The sequence below is a fragment of the Ostrea edulis genome, chromosome 7, assembly GCF_947568905.1.
Source record: "Ostrea edulis chromosome 7, xbOstEdul1.1, whole genome shotgun sequence".
NCBI lineage: Eukaryota > Metazoa > Mollusca > Bivalvia > Ostreida > Ostreidae > Ostrea > Ostrea edulis.
In genome coordinates, this window is record NC_079170.1 from 56739388 (window position 1) to 56759387 (window position 20000).

Genomic DNA, 20000 nt, shown 5'->3' on the forward strand with positions numbered 1-20000 from the left:
TTGATAAAAATTAATAATGAAGAATTGCTGCTATCATGATTTTGATCTAAAGAAATCGAGGACTAGGTAATATTTACATACTTTATTACATCATCACCATGAAACCACATAAGGGACACATATAAATGTAATTAGTGACTAAGATATTTTGTTCCATTATACTATTTTTAAGTCATTACACTTAATTCTTAGAAAAATTTTCTATTTATTCCTTATATGGCACCGTCAACTGAGGACCGCAATTTGCTGCGCACCCTCTGTAATCAGGGGGAAATAACTCGCATAGCGTTATGAAAAATGTAGGCCATTCCAGTCCAAAAATGATAAATGATATTTAATATATTTATTTGTCAAGTATTGTAGTATCACATTTATGCGCTTTAATCTGTCTATAATGAATAAACATCTGATGGGCATATCATATGTGCTGTGGCGGTGCACTTTATTATTGATATGTGGACGTTGTCCAGTTTTCTGGGGTGTGATGTGAGAACGGAATGGTTCAAGAATAGTTTAAATATTGCAGTAGTACACTTCATGGTCTGTAGTATTGTGGTTGCCCCTGACTAGTAGATAACCCACATTTTTCAGTATCTGTACAGACATTCTAAATTTAAAGTTGATCCTTTTCAATATTGCCACATGGGAGACATACATGTTTTAAAAACATTTCTTGTTTGTTGTGTGATACTCAGGTGATTTGTTTGATTAAAGTGCATGGGTTTCATGTATGCAGTTGAAGATCAAAATGAAATGGTGACATATGTATTGTATTGTTTCAGTGCCACAAGGTCACGTATAACTTGTGTGACAGCCAGAGCCAATAGCACCCTGATCACCAGGGCCCTGTACATGCAGTTTGATAATCAGCAGGTGAACAGCCAGCTGACATACCAGTATGTGGAGGATCCCAATGTGACGGAGGTCAACAGAAGGATCTCCTTTGTCAGGTAATATTATCTCTTCTACAAATTCTACCTTGCAATATTAGTTATGATTGTTCTTACAGAATCATTTGGCATTCCAGATTTGAAATCATTTAAACTGATTTTATTTGTTCATTATTCAGTACTGAATTTTATTGCCTCTCAAGTTCTTTAAGTTTACTGATACGATTTACAAACTAAATGCATATTTAGGAAAAGCAGAAAAGGATATACCAAAATCAAGGGCAGATCCAGAAGGGGAGGGAGTCCAACCCCTCACCCCCAACCCCCCTTTGCAGATCAAAAATTTAAATTCTATTGAGTTATATCACTCAAAATTTATCAACACCAGTATATCATTTAACTCTAGGATAAATAAGACCACTGATATATATATATTTACAATACTTTCATCAGATACAAGTATCACTTAAGAATTCTTAAAAAGTATATGTAACATAAAAGTTTTGTTTAAAAAGTAGACAATTTGAAAGTAAAAAAAAAAAAAGGTGCCAGGAAATGCTCAGAATGCAGGGTTTTGCACCATTTACCCCAGACCCCTGACCTATTGGGAGTAACCTTTAAATCAACTTCTGTTTTTCTATTATTATTTTATTGTGAAAATAAGGTCTGAGTATGGAGATTAGAATGACTAGAACTTAGAAAAGAAGTTGTAAATAGTTATTTTTTAATTAATCATTTACATGTATAAGAACTGTCTCACAGTCTCCCTAAAATGTTATGTACACAGGCAAAGGGGTAGGGGTGAAGGTTGAGGAAAAAGTAGGTAAAAGATCAAGTGTTAGCCCCCCCCCCCCCCCCTTTCACAAATTCCTGGATCCGCCTATGCAAAATGGTGAATTTCACAACCCCAGGGTTTGACTCTAAGACAGGTCCAAATTAGTCATATCATGTTAATGTTACATATATTGTATTATGTTTTATTAGTATATGCACTTATGGGGGCATTAAAGTTTTAAAACGCATCTTATTTTATACTTCTTTTGAAATTGGGATTTAGCTTAAATATGTAGAACAAGTAAGTTATAATAGATTTTTAGGCTTTGGGACTAGTTATACTTTTAACTAATTAATACTCAGGTGACCAATAAAGGCCTTTAGGCCTCTTGGTTAAAGAATATATCTTGTTTTATACGGCTACTGAATATTAGAATTTAGCTTAGATATATGCAGAACAGGAAAATTATGATAGATTTCATAGCCCTGAGGGCTAGTGGTACTTTTAATGCAGAACTTCTTGTATCCAAAATCATAATCAAATGAAATAATCCTAACCATGCATTAAAATGCAAGTATCTTCTCAATTATGATGTGTTGATAATGTATGATATAGTGGAGGATTGAAAGTCTTGGTTAAAGGCAATGGTTTCCTGCCAATCCAAAAATCTTCCCCTAAAATGGTCTTCTACAGTGGTGATGCAACCAGTCAAAAGTCTTCGTATTTTGGGGTAAGTAATTTGGATTGCACTTTTACTACTCCAAATGCCACTCAAGTGAATTATTGTCTTCCCTTTTCCAGGGAGAGACATATTGTATTTGTAACTATGTTTTATCCATCTGTCAGTTCGTCTGTCTGTCACAATATCTTGTGAATGCTTCTCCTCCTGTATGGCTTACCGGAAAGACTTGAAACTTTGTACAATGCTTCATTGCCATGTGTAGATGTGCATATTGTCAGGACATGAGGATCCAATTATTTTCCAAAAAGCTATAGTGGAGCTAAGAAGGATGAAAGATGTAAAATAGCTTATGAACACTTCTCCTATATGGCTTATCGGTTAGACTTGAAACTTTGTACAATGCTTCATTGCCATTTGTAGATGTACATATTGTCAGGAGGATCCAATTATTTTCCTAAAAGTTATAGTGGATCTAAGAGGGGTGGATGATGTACAATAGTTTGTGAACACCAGAGTTGTGGAAAACATTTTTAGATAGCCAGTCATTCGTACTGACAAGAAGGCAACATAAGCCAGTCCGAAATAATTTAAGCCAGTCCGAAATCTAAAGTCACAAAATTAAAAAAACAAAAACAAAAAGTACACAACATTTATTTCCTTTATTAAACATCGTTATACTTCATAATTACATTTACTCAGTCTCCATTTCTATGCTTGTGAAATCTCCACAGCTCCTTGGTTAAGAACAGAATTTTCATGATCTCTTATGGAAGAGTACCTGTATTTTAATGAGGCGACGATAAAATTTTGTAAGTGGTTATTTGGTACGCAGCCGGCAGGCAGTCTGTCAATGCAAATATTGCATGCCATTTTAACACCATCAAATTTTAACCAATTGTGTTTGAATTCTCTTTGTCGAGATTTTTAGCCGAGTTGCAACGAAGTTGAACTCGGCTATTGGTTTGGTGATGCGGGCGGGTGGATGGGTTGGCGGACGGGCAGTTGGGCGTCAACAATTGGTTTCCGGATGATAACTCGAAAAGTTTACAATCTAATCAAATGAAACTTTGATATATTGTTGGGTACCAGGTAAGGAAGACCCCTATTGATTTTGGAGAAAAATTGTCAAAGGTCAAGGTCACAGTGACCGAAAATAGAATAAAAAGTTTTTAGAAAAATTTGGTTTCCGGATGATAACTCAGAAAGTTTAAATCCGAATCAAATGAAACTTTGATATATTGTTGGGTACCAGGTAAGGAAGACCCCTCAGTGACCGAATATAGAATGAAAATTTCAGAAATATTTGGTTTCCGGATGATAACTCAGAAAGTTTAAATCCGAATCAAATGAAACTTAAAGATATTGTTATGTACCAGGTAAGGAAGACCCCTATTGATTTTGGAGAAAATGGGTCAAAGGTCAAGGTCACAGTGACCGAAAATAGATTTAAAATTCCAAAAAAAAAATAGTTTCCGGAGAATAACTTGAAACTTTTTATTTTGAATCAAATGAAACTTGGTTATATTGTTGGATAACAGCAAAGCAAGGTCCCTATTGATTTTGGAGAAAAAAGGTCAAAGGTTAAGGTCACAGTGACCAAAAATAGATTGAAAACTTCAGACAAATATGGTTTCTGGACAGTAACTTGAAAAGTTTAAAACTGAAATTAGTTCTTCACAATTATAAATATGCCACATCATTCCTGACTTTACAATGTATCCCATGCAACTCGGCTTATGCACCCCTGGGTGCATGTATTGATTTTTCGTATTTAACCTTCATCTGTTAGTTTACATTTTTTACCTGGTTTTGCTCCAGCTGTAAATTGGGCCACGCGGCCATGCTTGTTTCGCTTTCATCAGCCTAGATCTTGTTTAAGGAAAAAAGTATTACGCAATCGCATTTTAGTTTTACAAAATAATTGCGCTGAAAAATGCGCCGGTGCTTGCAGGATACAATACAAAAACAAAAAACCAGACCGGTCATTTGGACCGACATCAATGGCGTTTATACCGGTCGCAAGCATTTTTAATCGGTTTTGCCGGCACGACCGGCAGTTTTCCACAACTCTGGTGAACACTTCTCTTACTATAGACTTGAAACTTTGTACAATACTTGAATGCCATTCATAGATGTGCATATTGTCAGGACAGGAGGATTCAATTGTTATCCTTAAAATTGTAACAGATGTAAAGGGTGGAGGATGTGAAATAGCTTGTGGACACTTTTCCTATATGCTTAATCAGATAGCCTTCAAATTTTATACAATACTTCATTATCATTAAATGATCATTGTTCTGTACATGAAATTGGTCACATTGATGTTGAATTTTTCTCGATCTTTTTCCTCAATGCACAAAGTACAGTTCATAATGTCTATGTCCCTGCTCATGCTTTCTCTTCCATACCATGCAAGTACAATTAATGGGAGGAGGTTTCATTTGGAGCACTTTCAATTTGGGGAGCTGGGTAAACATTTGTTTTTAACAAAAATAAATTACATAATGATTGAAAAATAAGCTAAGGTAAAATCTTTTTTTCTTACTGTGAATTAAAAAGAAAAGAAAAAACAGTGTACAACTCTTTCGAAATATTTTTCAACAAATATTCACTAATTCAAGAAGACTCAAAAGTTCTTATTACTGGAAACTTCAATCTTGATATCAAGATACAAGCTGTGCTTGCTAATATGATGCAGGATGTTGGAGTACATCTAAAGATTTCAGAACCTGCTCATGAACTCGCACTTACAAATCCCCATTATTGTGTTCTTTATAACACACCTGTCTGGTTTTGTGACTATCATATCATTACCTTACAAATGAATTAACCTAACCTAGGTAAGGTCATACAATCATCACATAAATGTTATCAGGACCCTGACCTGTGGGCGCCTTTAATATACTGAACAATCTGTCCATCCAGTATCATTATCATAGCACTCATCTCTGTCCCTTAGCCCAATCTGGCTCAAACTTTATTTATAGAGTGTCCGTGGGTAAAGGGTGTTCGGTGACTTGGTACAAATATTTTAGATCACAATTCAAGGTCAAACAACATTTAATATACATTCTCTTCAATTAAAAACCATCAATTAATGAGAGTACTGGTAGGGGACAGGTATTGCTCTCAGAATTATTATGTTTGATGTGGTACCAGGATGAAGAATCACTCCTGAGAACCTTGGGGGGGAGGGGGCATATATTGAAAATGCACTACATTGTATTTCTTTAAAATATTCTACTGTATTTCTTTAAAATATTCTACTCCATTCCATAACATTAAAAAAACCATACTGTAACTTTTATGTGATTCCATTGACTTTTGAAATATTGATTGTAGGATTGTCAAGTCTTGAATGATGTCACAATGGAGTGTAACACACCACAGGTAGAAACTGCACTGATCACCAAAAGACCACATACGAACGACCAACAGGGTTTAGCTTTTGGATTTATCATTGACAATGTCCAAAATATTCGGAACTTCAGTGCCACTCAAGGTGGATTTTTCCAGATTTGTCCAGATCCAGAAATCAGTGTTTTCCCCAATGACAAAATTAAGTCATTCCAGTGGAAGAGTAATGAATTTTTAACAATAAGTGTAAGTGTTTCATTTATGTATAACTTATAGATAAGAAATTTTGAGTGTGGACAATAATGCTCTGCAAGGATGATAAACAAATTCAATGTAAGAAAATTTTACCTTGTGTTAGTTTAGTTCTTTCAGTACTTTGATAATGACAATGACAATATCTTTATTCTCGTAAACTGATTTACAGTGTAGAGAAATTGAGAAAACTTGAGTTATGAATAAAAAGTGTTGTAGTAAACAAACACCTGGTCAACAAAAATCAACCAACTTTTGTTTTCAAACAGTGAATAGCAAATGTTAATGTGAATTGGTCTTCTTCAATAAATTAAAATGTTTCAATTTTTTGGTTCATTATGTAGCAATCTATATGCATGCATGTAAGTGTATATCCATATATTTCATAGTTTATATGCATGTAGAATTGTAAATCATAGAACATCTAAGTTTCATTTGATGATCAGGACCTCTATTAAGAGGACACCTGAAAATAAGGGTCACTTTTACTTAAACCCACGGATGACTGCTTAATACAGGTTTGACTGTATATGAATAAACACATAAAATGAACCAATTTCAAGGCTTAGGTAAGAATAATATTGATAAATGATTTTTAGGGAGCCAACCTTGATCAGCTTCGTTTGGAGAAGGATGATGTAGTGATAAAAATTGGGAAAAGTGAATGCAATATAACATCTACTGGAAGACAGTTAACTTGTCGACCCCCAAAGTCCCCTCCTACACCCATGAAGAATGGACGATACCCAGAGGTGGAGGTAAGTCATTCAATGGTGTCAAAAATAGTCCTTCTGCAAAGAATTTTCTTTGGGATGTAACAAGGAAATGATTTACTGAGACAGCACTTCGCAGATTTCAGAACATCTTTTACAAAGTCAGAGATTGGTGAATGTATGTATTACTTCCTCACAATGAACATTTTTATTTTGAGACGGGGATCTACATTGTCTGAATGGACTTTTACTTGTTTGAACATAAATTTTCCTTGTTTGACAAGTTTTCAATTTGAAAATTACTGTTTTGATTAATGCAAAGTTTAAATAATATACTCACTGTGTGTTAATTTGTGATGTTATTTAAAACACATGTACTAAATAATATTATGTAACAAAATTTTATCCTCCTATCCTGGTTAACTTAAAATTAAAAATATTAGAGAATAATAACAGTAAAAAAACTTTTTTTTTCTTATTTATTCTTTTTTCATATTCACATAATCATCAGTAATAGTAATGAAGATACATATTGACCATTTTATAGATTCTCACACCATCTCACACTCTTTCACACTACTATCATACAGCATTATTGGTTGAATACTTCTTATTCTAGGTTACAGATCAAAAATAGTTTTCCAGTTTTCCCAAAGTCTGTCAAATTTCAAAACTTCACATGATTTAATTTGCTACAAATTTTTCAACTTTGTTTTTGAAAAAAAGATATGTATCAGCCCAGGAATATGAGGATCGAGTTTTGTTTTGAGCAATTGAAAATATATTGTTTGGTATACAGAATTATGAAATTAACAACTTTATTACACAAACTGAGAGGTGTTTCACCAAAAATAACATTAGTAAAATTAAAACCAATTCTTTTTGATGTTTTTTTGAAAATATGCATGCTAAGATTATTCCAAAGTGATAGAGTATCAGAACAGCATATGTTGCATTGTTTCTACATTTTCTTTTCAAAATGAACAACAGTCATCTGAAATGATACTGATTTTCTTGAGGTAATATTTCGTAGGAAGAAGCTTGTAAAGTGATCCCTGGAGTGAGATAAACCGACACTAACACCTGATCACATGGTTAAATCAAATGTAATAGACTAATCAGAAATAATCAACAATGAAGGTGACAATTATATACACTGGCCAAATATACAACCTTACACCTTCAGTTCCCGGAATCGAGGGAGAGATTTGGGGTCCCCGCTTCCGGTGAAAAGGAAAAAGGGTCCCCTGGCAATTCGCCCCTATCCTAATCTAGAAACCCAATTTCACTACACTTGCAAAGAATTTAGTACTGCAACCACTGAACTTGGGTATCAATGCTTGTTTTAAAACAAACTTTAAACAACTCTTTGACAGAAGTATTGCCTTCTAAATGTATAGATAATTCAGTGTTCCATTTTTGAATTGATTTGGGTATGAGATCATTACTATTTATCAAATCATATATTAACACTTTGGAACATTTGTCATTCAACAGTATAAATTCAAAGTAAAAAGGAATAAATGGTGTACAATTTTTTTTTAACGTCTAATCTCTTAACAGACAAAGTCTTTAAAAGCTCAGATATAGTACTGGTAATACTGTTGTATTGCATTATACATACATTTGCTAGTCTAAATTTTGGTGAAAAATCTTGTAATAATAAAAAATTTCCATCTTCGTCTAAAAAGTCTCCAATTATTTTCACACCATGTTTTAACATAAATGCCTTTATTACCAACACACATATTTGTATTATGCCATACTGGAACAGAACTGAGTTTTTGCATGGAATATTTATCATCCATTGCTCGCATCATTGGTAACCATGATTGAAAAACATCACACCAATAATCATTGCTATGGTTTATAACAGTATAAATATGTTCATCTCCAAAATCTATCATTTTTTTTACCACCTCATTACCATCGACTGCCAAAAAAATATCCACCCATGGTTTGTGACTGTTTATTAATCTTTTAATCCAAAAACATTTTAAAGACATTATAAAAATGTTCAACTTAACCATTTTCATGCCACCTTTTAAGTACCGTATTTTGCTGAATATAATACGCAGTGGTATTTTATACGCACCCCCCACTTTGAGGCTTAAAGTTGGTGAAAAAACGCACTTCGGGTGTATTATACGCAGCAAAAATTTTGACCAAGCGGTAATCTTGATTTTATACTTTGTGGTAATTTTCACTTAATACTTTTGCAGAAATAATGAATTCTAAACAAAGCACAATAAATTTACAAACTTTTTGAGATGAGGTCTACATCGCGGTAATCTTCAGGGAAATATCAACCCGGACAAGCCTGTTCAGCAAAGCACGAGATTTTGTAGCATTAAAGTCTTAACTGACTCGATATTTCCCTTGTTGAATTTGTATTTCTGCAAGGTTGAAGCCCTCAAAGTCTGATCCATTATCGCTATCGTCATTAAAATACTGAAATACTTCTTCGTCATCACTCCAATTCACATTCGCAATATTACTTCAATTCAAAATATTTCCCCTAACATTAAACCTCTGTATTTGCCATTGTATTGTAATGAAAAGTCTAGAAAGCTTCCTAACGTATAAAGTAACCAATCAGAAACATTTTTACAAGTTTATTTTGGGTTGTCACACAACCTTGACGAATGGAAATCCCCCAAAGTCACTCAGGTATGTAAAACGACAATAGTTGCGCTCAGCAATGGTGGCCCGATAAACACAACGCGACAAAAGTCGCGCATAGCAGTCTAAGGGTTAAAATCAATCAAATAGCCGATGTTAATAAAATGAAATTAAACAATTAAATTATCGCTTATTTTACTGTAATCAACACATCATGGTAGGTACAAAGGTGCAAATTATCAACTCCTCGTTAACTATGATGACTATGATCAAAGGCATTAATGGGTTCTCTAAATAATTAGAGCTCCGTCTGTAAAAACAATGCACGTGACAAGGCATTATTGTGTACACATGCTTTAAATAATGGCGGCATGCGATGTGATGAATAGTCAGATCCAATGCAATTTAATTGGCTGTTTCATGATAATTGAATTATTTAGTATGTATTGTAAGTATCACATTTTCTGCAATTTTACGTTTCTGTAGTAATTTTCTTGAGGTCGAATTTTCTAGCTATTAAATAGATGAATGTAAAAAGACATACAGTATCCGAAGCCTTGGTCTTTGAGTGAAATATTACACTACTAAACGCCGAGTTTCATCCAGAAAAAAGGGTAAAAAAATCTATTGTGGTATATAATACGCACCCCTTTCTGGCACAAAAAAAATTCTCTAAAAAAGTGCATATTATATTCGGCAAAATACGGTAATCTTTGGTGACAATTTGTCTCTTGACCTTGTCAATCTTTGAATTCCATATAAATTCAAAAAAACAGTTATTCAGAAAAGTCAAGATATCTTTATCTGGATTTGGTAGTGTAATAATGGTAGTGTAATAAACAGATGATTTAGCTTAGGTAAAAGCAGTGTTTTGGTGACTGTGACTCGACCAATGGGAGTGAGTATTCTTCTGTTCCACTGGCGTATCAACGCTTTAATTTTTGGTATCTGAATACTATAATTTAAATTGACTATTATTTTTCATATACACAGAAAATTCTATTCCTAGTAAGTTGAAAGTAGTGCATCCATCTTGTATGGTGATATACTTGACTAGAGAATTTTTTAGAGCCTATCCAAACAATTTTTGTTTTTGAACTGTTTATTTTTAATCCAGAGAAAGTCGAGTAGTAATCTATAGTGTCAAGAGCAACAAAAAGAGACTTTGGTGAACCATCAAGAGCCAAAGTTGTGTCGTCAGCATATTGGGAAATTTTGTGTTCCTAATTATCATTCACTATTATACCTTTGATATCTGTATTCTGTTTCACAAGAATAGCTAAAATTTCTGCACAAAGAATAAATAAATAAGGAACAATAGGGTCACCTTGTCTACAGCCTCTCTGTATATCAGATTGTTCTGATAAGAAACCACTTTGTAATACAGATGCTTTAATATTTGTATTTAAAATTTTTATCCAAGTAATTATGCAATCCTCAAAACCAAAATAATTTAAAACTTTAAAAAATTCCAGGATATAGTATCAAATTTTGTCAGTTGATGCATCTTAAGACCTAATATTATGTTGTCTCAAAAGTAGGTCATGGTGACCTACTTTTTGAATTTTGCAGGTAATTATTATTAAATGGATTTTGATGCATATCTTGGACACTTTTGAGCCTATGATTATCAAAAGTTTTCAGTTGATGGATCATGGGACCTTGAAGTGCGTCATGTGAAAAGTATGTCACCATGACCTACTTTCTGAATTTTATGGCTAATCATTTATGAATACATTTTAGGTTGTTATTTCAAATACTGAGAGGTTTAGAATCATCAAACCTTGTAAGTTGATGCGTCTAGAGGCCTCAAAATATATTTATAAAAAAAGTAGGTCACTGTGACCTACTCTTTGAATTTTGCAGACATTCAAATTTCACAGTTTCAATTTTAGATGCATATTTTGGACACTATGAAAGCTAGGATCATCAAACTTTGTCAGTTGATGCATCTTGAGTCTTCATAGTTTGTTGACCAAAAAGTAGGTCACCGTGACCTACTTTTGGATTTTGACGGCTATATTTGAATATTTCAGATACTATTTGACTTACAATCATCAAACTTTGTCAGTTGATGGATCTTGAATCTTTGGAGTGTGTCGACCAAAAAGTAGGTCACTGTGGCCTTCTTTTGGAATTTAACAGCTATATTTGAATACTATTTGACTTGTCAGTTGATGCATCTTGAGTCTTCAGTGTGTCGACCAAAAGTAGGTCACCGTGACGTACTTTTGGACAGTTACATTTAAATTTTCAGGTACTATTTGACTTGACATCATCAAACTTTGTTAATTGATGAATCTTGGTTAGTGAGAATTTTTGCCTGTTCTACAATGTATCAGAAGAGCGATTCTAGGCCCATGGGCCTTTTGTATTCATATAAGTTTATAAAGCACATTTAGAAGAGTAATTGGACACTAGTTTTTCAGAAATTGTCTGAGTTTGTCACCTTTCGGCAAACATGTAATAATTCCCAGTCTTTGTGATATAGGGAGTTCCTTTTTCTCAAAAATATGATTAACAGCTGATACAATGTGGTTTTTGAGGTCCTTCCAAAAAAATTTTAAAAAATTCTACGATGAAGCCATCACTTCCTGGTGATTTATTATTTTTCATATTTTTCAGAACTGTATATATTTCACTTTCAGATAACAGTAAAATTGATGAAATTTACAACTTCAAATAAAGAAACTGTTAACACCATATATTTATTCATTGTAATTCTCCTTTCTAAAATCAAAAGGGATGAATTGTGGTCGTATACTAGGCCAGGGAATTCATCAATTCATGATGTCTGCAAATTCTTTTTTCATCTCTTTTCCATGTTTTGTCAGCTTTCTTACCATGCTTGCTGATACTGGCAATCCAAAGACGATTAGTAAAATATATCAAGAAACACAAAGACAATTAGTAAAGCTTTAGCGTTTCCATTTCAAATCTTCAGAAGCTTTATGTGTGTGAGAGTATTAGATTTTGAAGAATTCTTTCTCCAACCAAATTTCTCTCAATTAAATTGATATAAGAAATCTTCATTTTATTTTAGGTAACTATTGGGAAAAACTTGACGTTCTTTGTGGGTTACCTGAAGTATGAGGAGACCGAGTTGGCCCTCCCACTGGAATACATCATCCTGATCAGTGTAGGGGGAGGGGTTCTCATTCTGTCTGTTATTGTTGTCATCATCATGTATAGAATGAAAAGCAAGAAGAACAACAGCATGATGAAAAAGATGCAAATACAGATGGACAATCTGGAGTCTAAGGTGGCAAAGGAGTGTAAAGAAGGTAAGGGTACAGTGTGTATCAAAGGAGTGTAAAGAAGGTAAGGTACAGTGTGTATCAAAGGAGTAAAGAAGGTAAGGTACAGTGTGTATCAAAGGAGTGTAAAGAAGGTAAGGTACAGTGTGTATCAAAGGAGTGTAAAGAAGGTAAGGGTACAGTGTGTATCAAAGGAGTGTAAAGAAGGTAAGGATACACTGTTAGGAAGTGCTAGAATAGGGTACAATATATATCTATACTTATAAATTAACAATTTTTGACAATAGATTCTGAAACACTTGATGCAGAGTTACTGCTTGCACCTTTGATATTGTTCAGTAGGTGAGATGAAGTCTGTAAGCTATAATAAAATCTTACTTAATTAGCTAATGTTGTAAATTTAATGAAAAACTTAATTTCGTTTCCGATAAACCACCCTGAAATAGTAAAAATGAGAGTACAGTGGCAGACATGCTTTGGCGGATCTAGGCCAGTTTTCTTCTTTTCTTTTTAATGACAATTTAAAATAATCTTGCAGAAGAAATAAGTTTCGTAAAAAATTTAATAGTTAAATATTCCTGTTCATTTCTTCAATCTGTGATTTTAGTCTTGAATCAGCCTCATAGAAATTTCCAGAACAAAGCGCCAAGATCGAGGCATTACATCACTATAGACGCGTAGGTCTACAAGCAATCACACATTCTCAGGCCTTTCTGGCAAACCGAGAAGTTGTGATTGGTTTACAACCTGATCAGCATAAAATTGTGTAGGTGTTCAGTGTTAGTCATACTTTTGACTAGGCCCATATTTATCATTTTATGAAGAACTTCAACGAAACACGCACACACCCTCCCCCCTTCCGAGACCAAGGATCTGATGCATCGATAAATTTTTTAATACGATATTCATCCGATATTTTCAATGTTCTTAATTTTTTCCTGTGATTTTGGTGTCACTGTTACGACTTCTTGTAATAATTGATTAACAGCTACTAATATGTACAAACACATGGAAAAACAACAACAACAATTTATTTTGGTTGATCATGTTATTTGATGATACAGATCATGAGTAAGTTTTTCTGTTTGTCATTCATATAGGGAATTATGTTTTAATTATCCCCCCCCCCCCCCCCCTTCAAAGAAGCTGGTAGACCACATGTTGTTTGCTCACTATCTTGAGAACCATTCACTTGATTATAATGATATTTCATATGTGGGTTGGTTATGAGTAGAAGAGGACCCCTATTGATTTTCAGGTCAAATGGTCAAGGGTCAATCCACTCTGGACATAGGAAGACACTGTCCACTATATATCTTGAGAACCCTTTGCTTGACAGACATCAAACTTGGTACACATGTACATCCTAAGGAATAGATGACCCCTATTGATTTTGAGGTCACATGGTCAAAGGTCAGGGATCAAACTGGACATAGGAAGACACTGTCCACTATATATCTTGAGAAAACTTTGCTTGACAGATACCAAACTTGGTACACTGGTACATCTTCAGGAGTTGATGACCCCTATTGATTTTGAGGTCACATGGTTAGTCCACTCTTGACATAGGAAGATATTATCTGCTCAATATTTTGAATTGGTGATACTACTATCAATTAAATGATGCATGTGTATAAACCTTTTCAATTTTGCACCACCAAGGGGGTATATATGCTTTACAAACATTTCTTGTTGATTATTGTGTTTGTTGAGAAGAAATGGTGTGTATTCATAATTTTGCCCTTAAATTGTCACACTGGACAAAAACTACTATTATAAACACATTCGCAATGCTGAGTTTCAAATTTGGAAATTATGAACAACTGTTCATTTTGACTTTGGTCAACTATTCGGCATGACAGATTACAATTCGTAAAATCAGTATCTAATGTTCAATACGGAGAGAGATCATTTATATTACATAAGGAACATTTAATTTGGAGCTCTAAGTGACTTCATAATAATCAAGTTTTATTTACTGTACATCAGGGATCGACATAAATGGTTGTCCGATTGCCTGAGGCAAGTGAAAACCCATTTTGGACAAGTGGAACTCGTTACACACTTGCCCAATGGGGCAAGTGATTATTTCAGTAGAGTAGGAATTGTACTTATTTTAATAATTGTGTTAAGCTTGATGAATATAAAATATTAGAAAGTAAAGTCCAACTACTTATATTTTTGTTTTCTTTACCGAATCGTCAGATTATACCAAAGGTCCATTCTTGTAGATCATACCGCATCTTATCCTATCAGTAAGTCGTTCCAAATAAAAGCTATCAGACGTACGACTTATCTTAGTTTGTGAGAAAATGGCGGCTTCACAACAGTTTCGATAAGTATTTTAGTGAGGTAAAAACTCAGAAAGAGGATGAAAAAATAAAAGGCAATGATTGATTGATTGATGTTTTCCGCCACACTCAACAATTTTTAGTTCACCTGAGCTGAAAGCTCAAGTGAGCTTTTCTGATCGCTTTTTGTCCGTCGTCTGTCTCTGTCTGTTAAACTTTTCACATTTTCGACTTCTTCTCCAGAACCACTGGGCCAATTTCAACCAAACATGGCCAAAAGCATCCTTGGGTGAAGGGCTTTCAAGTTTGTTCAAATGAAGGGCCATGTCCCTTTCAAAGGGGAGATAATCGCAAAAATAGGGTAGGGTCATTTAAAAATCTTCTTCTCAAGAACCACTGGGCCAGAAGAGCTGAAATTTACCTGAAAGCTTCCTGACATATTTCAGATTCAAGTTTGTTCAAATCATGGCCCCTGGTGGTAGGATGGGGCCACAAGGGGGGATCAAAGTTTTACATACAAATATATAGGGAAAAACTTTAAAAATCTTCTTCTCAAGAACCACTGAGCCAGAAAAGCTGATTTTTACATGAAAACTTTCTGACATAGTGCAGATTCAAGTTTGTTCAAATCATGGGCCCCCGGGGATAGGATGGGGCCCCAAGGGGGGGATCAAAGTTTTGCACACAAATATATAGGGAAAAACTTTAAAATTCTTCTCAAGAACCACTAAGCCAGAAAAGCTGAGATTTACATGAAAGCTTCCTGACATAATGCAGATTCAAGTTTGTTCAAATCATGGGCCCCGGGGGTTGGATGGGGCCACAATAGGGGATCAAAGTTTTACATACAAATATATAGGGAAAATCTTTAAAAATCTTCTCAAGAACCACTTAGCCAGAAAAGCTGATTTTTACATGAAAATTTTCTGACATCGTGCAGATTCAAGTTTGTTCAAATCATGGCCCCCGGGGGTAGGGTGGGGCCACAAGTGGGGGGGGGGGTCAAAGTTTTACATACAAATATAGGAAAAAGCTTTTAAAATCTTCTTCTCAAGAACGATTGGGCCAAAGAAGTTGACATTTACATGAAAGCTTTCTGACATAGTGTAGATTCAAGTTTGCAAAGGGTAGTTTGGGCCATAATAGGGACTAAGGTTTTACATGCAAATATATATGGAAAGTCTTCAGATATGGGCCAAGGCGACTCAGGTGAGCGATGTGGTCCATGGGCCTCTTGTTCAGTTATCTGGTGGCGCCCAGTTTTTATTGGTGGAAGAGAGAACCCAGATATAATGTACCTGGGAAGAGACCACCGACCTTCCGAAAGTAAACTGGGAAACTTTCTCACTTACCGGTGTGAGTGGAATTTGAACCCGCGCCGACAGAGGTGAGAGGCCGTGTGATTTTGAGTGCGATGCTCTTACCACTTGGCCACAGAGGCCCCCGGCAATGTTGAAAACAAAAATAAATATGAATTAAAAAGAAAACGTGAGATTCAGGTGGTGTGACAATCCTAATATTTGTGTTTAATTAACACTGGCAGCAGTATGATCTGTATCATGTGTCGTGCAGCACTACACCCGCTATTGCCGGTTATTTGCATTTTCTAACTGGTAATACAAATTACAGAATTGATAGCATCCATATATTGAGATATTGAATAAAAACTGCTTTGTTACACTTCTGAAACTTTTTAAATTGAAATAAAACATTGATCATTTGAATCAATTACATGTATCAAAACTTCGCCTCATGTTACGTCCCTAGTCCGTTATTTTGTGGTGAAAAGATCTATTTCCCTACACTGAGCTTTGTAATTTTCTTATTTAACTTTCAATGACATTTTTTCATCAATTTCATTCAAATACAATAATGCAACTTGTATGGCATAATTCACAGGTATAAGCTATTACATTGGGGAAGAAGGGCAAACTTGAAATGGAAAACTATTCTAAGAAGGGAAACTTGGCTCTTCACCAATTAACAGAGGAAGATAATTAAGATTAGTAGTTGATAGGCATATTAGAGTCTTAAAAAATTCGGACAACTAGATTTTTCACTCGGACAAGTAAAAGTTCGAGTTTACTTGCCCAAAGGGGAAATGAGACGTTACCCTACAGGTATATGGTATTAATAGATATAACAGAACTAATGCACGCAAATATTCATATATTGTTTTTAAATTCATTTGAATTAAAGATATCTTTCATTTAATACATGTGCGCAGCAATTCAAACACGCATTAAAAAAATCCTTCCTCTATGCAATATTATTTGTGATTCCCCGCGCTTGCGTGGGGTTTCATCTACCTTGCGTGGGGTTTCATCTAGCGTAGGGGCCTCCGTGGCAGAGTGGTTAGAGCATCGTGCTCAAAATCACACGGCCTCTCACCTATGTCAGCGTGGGTTCAAATCCTGCTCGCGCCGGTAAGTGAAAAAGTTTCCCAGTTTACTTTCGGAAGGTCGGTGGTCTCTTCCCAGGTACATTGTATATGGGTTCTCTCTTCCACCAGTAAAAAACGGGGCGCCACCATATAACTGAAAAATTGTTGAGTGTGGCGGAAAACATCAATCAATCATCTAGTGTAAATAAAAAAAGTATAAGCAGGCCAGATTACACAAAGATTAGTAATAAAGAAAAGAGTTGAAAAGGACATGAAGAAATATGGACGTTTGAGATAAGCTTTAGGCAAGTCTTTAGAACAAGGAAACAGAATCAAGAAATATTCACACACACAAACACCTTCCACCATTAAGAAGAATATGATTTCTAAGTGATGTTTTTATTGGGTTTGACTGGCAATTTTTATTACGTTGTCCCAGGTATTAGTTATTTTATTGTGAAAAAAATAAGAAACGTAATGGGGTTCCACTATAGATAGGTACATCATGAGAATATCCAGGTCAAGCTGGTTCTTGTTGAATACTTTTTTCCCTTGAAATTAGAAAATTTCAAAATAATTCATAGTTTATGCTTATTTTGAGTAGAAATTTGGGATGTAGATACATCATGAGAATATGCAGGTCAAGTACAGTATTTATTGCTATTTAATAAATATAAATTTCAGCATTCGTGGTTCTACAAACAGACATTGACCAACTGATGAATGACTACATGTCGGGGAACAATGCTATTCCTTTCTGGGACTATCGTTCCTATTGTATGAGAGTTCTGTTTCCTCAGGATGGAGACACAAATCACCCAGTCATCAAAGATTTAGAGGTAAGACAACAAAAACATTCTCAGTCACTCTAGTGACCTATTGCTATCAGTGCCTGTCTGTCAATATCTCAATGCAAAGTTTACATACCGTAATTTGCAGAAAATAACAGTTGTCTTTCATACTATAATCGCATAAACCCAAGAATTATTAAGTTATGTGTGGAGTTTTTCAAGAAGGAATATTAATGTAGTGACGTATTTTGACAAAAATGAGCAATTTTAAGAGTATATAATACATGTATGTTGGAATTATAGGAACCAGACAAGGTGTTAACTTGCCTGATTTTTTTAATTTTTATTTTGCAATAATTCTCAATCCCTGAAGTATCTGGTGCAAATCTACATAAAATCAACTTACATCAGTACAGTACTTTGTTGATTGTCTTTTGACATAGGCCTTTGATATTTGGTATGTGGGTATATCATGATAAGACAGTGTGTCATGTGCCATTTTTGATTACCTTTGACCTTGACCTTTTCATGTAGAGGTCAGATAATTTAATTTTTAGCAGTCTTCGTCTGGCGACTTACTGCGTCATCCGTTAACAATTTTACATTTCTAACTTCTTCTTGAGAACTACAAGTGCAATCATTATTATTTTTGGGCATCTCTAGGATAAGAGGAATAGAAATTGTGAAATTTATGACAATATCTCCCCCGGGACCTTATGGGCGAGGCAAAATATGCAAAAAATTGCCAAATTTTGAAAAATCTTTTCTATTCCAACACGTGGGACAAAAACTAAATGCATGGTTATGATGTCCACGAAACCCTCTACTAAATTTGTGAAATTCCAGTGTTTTCGTTAGGAACCGGCCGCCGGCCGAATTGACCGCCTCAGACAACTAAGTTGCCGGTTCAAATCGTGTTTGAAAAAAAAAATTATTGCATCTTTTTTTTTTAACTTGAAGTTAATTATTATTCTCATCGAAATAACCAGTACTTATTAGTTAAAATAGACTGTGTTTACTAGTTAAATATAGACGGTGCATATCACTTCCTCGTTGTTGAAAGCGGTATGTATCGCGGATTTTCATTGGTTGCGAATATCATGTATTATCTATGAAGGATTTTCATTGGCTGTAAATTCCGAGTCAATGTTACGTTTTGAATGAACGGGAATTTTCCCAAATGTACCACGTTGACCCACAACACTGATAAAAAACTTAAAAGATGAACGTGAAGAACTGGTGATGAAAAGAACAGTTAAAGACTATTTTCAAATCCAAAGCAAGCAAACGAAGCGATCTAAAGGTTAAAAATAAAATTAATTCCCTCTTAATTTGCATGGTTATTCGTTCAATTAAGTTTACTGTTTACCTGTAGCATGATTGATTGCAGATTTTTTGAAGACTGTCATGTGTTTCTAAATATTCCGCCAGAATACAGGATTTTGCGTTCCTGATTTTCAAAATTTTCTGGGACTTAATTGATCATGATTCGTTTTTATTTGAAAACAAACTTTTTGTTATAGATCTGAATTTGAATGCTGATGACTGAATGTCATATTTTATGCACTTTGCTGAAATACCTGGAAAAAAGATAATATTTTCACATATTTTAAACATTAAATTTACCCTCAGAATGCAGGATTTTGCGGCTTGATTTTCAAAATTTTCTGGGACTTAATTGATCATGATTCATTTTTATTTGAAAACAAACTTTTTGTTATAGATCTGAATTTGAATGCTGACGACTGAATGTCATATTTTATGCACTTTGCTGAAATACCAGAAAAAAGATATATAATTTCACATATTTTAAACAATAAATTTACCCTCAGAATGCAGGATTTTTCGTCCTGATTTTCAAAATTTTCTGGGGGGCAACCCCCCCCCCCCCCCCCCTAAATTTTTTTTGGGCCTCCTCAAATCCTTTATAGGCCTGTTCAATGAAAAGGAAGTGAAAACCCTGAATTCATGGCCCTTGGGTGAGGGG

At 34.6% G+C, this 20000-nt stretch overlaps 1 protein-coding gene across 7 annotated transcripts in view; it reads left to right on the forward strand.

The window, feature by feature from the left end:
• Positions 1-20000, forward strand: part of LOC125653306 (plexin-A2-like) — a 157341-nt gene that overhangs the window by 86078 nt on the left and 51263 nt on the right. For all 7 annotated transcript variants that reach the window (XM_048882707.2, XM_048882710.2, XM_048882711.2 and 4 more), the window contains 6 exons: positions 783-950; positions 2281-2395; positions 5690-5950; positions 6556-6714; positions 12335-12575; positions 17907-18061. In XM_048882707.2, coding sequence (XP_048738664.2) covers positions 783-950; positions 2281-2395; positions 5690-5950; positions 6556-6714; positions 12335-12575; positions 17907-18061 — 1099 coding nt within the window. The remainder of the gene's footprint in view (positions 1-782; positions 951-2280; positions 2396-5689; positions 5951-6555; positions 6715-12334; positions 12576-17906; positions 18062-20000) is intronic.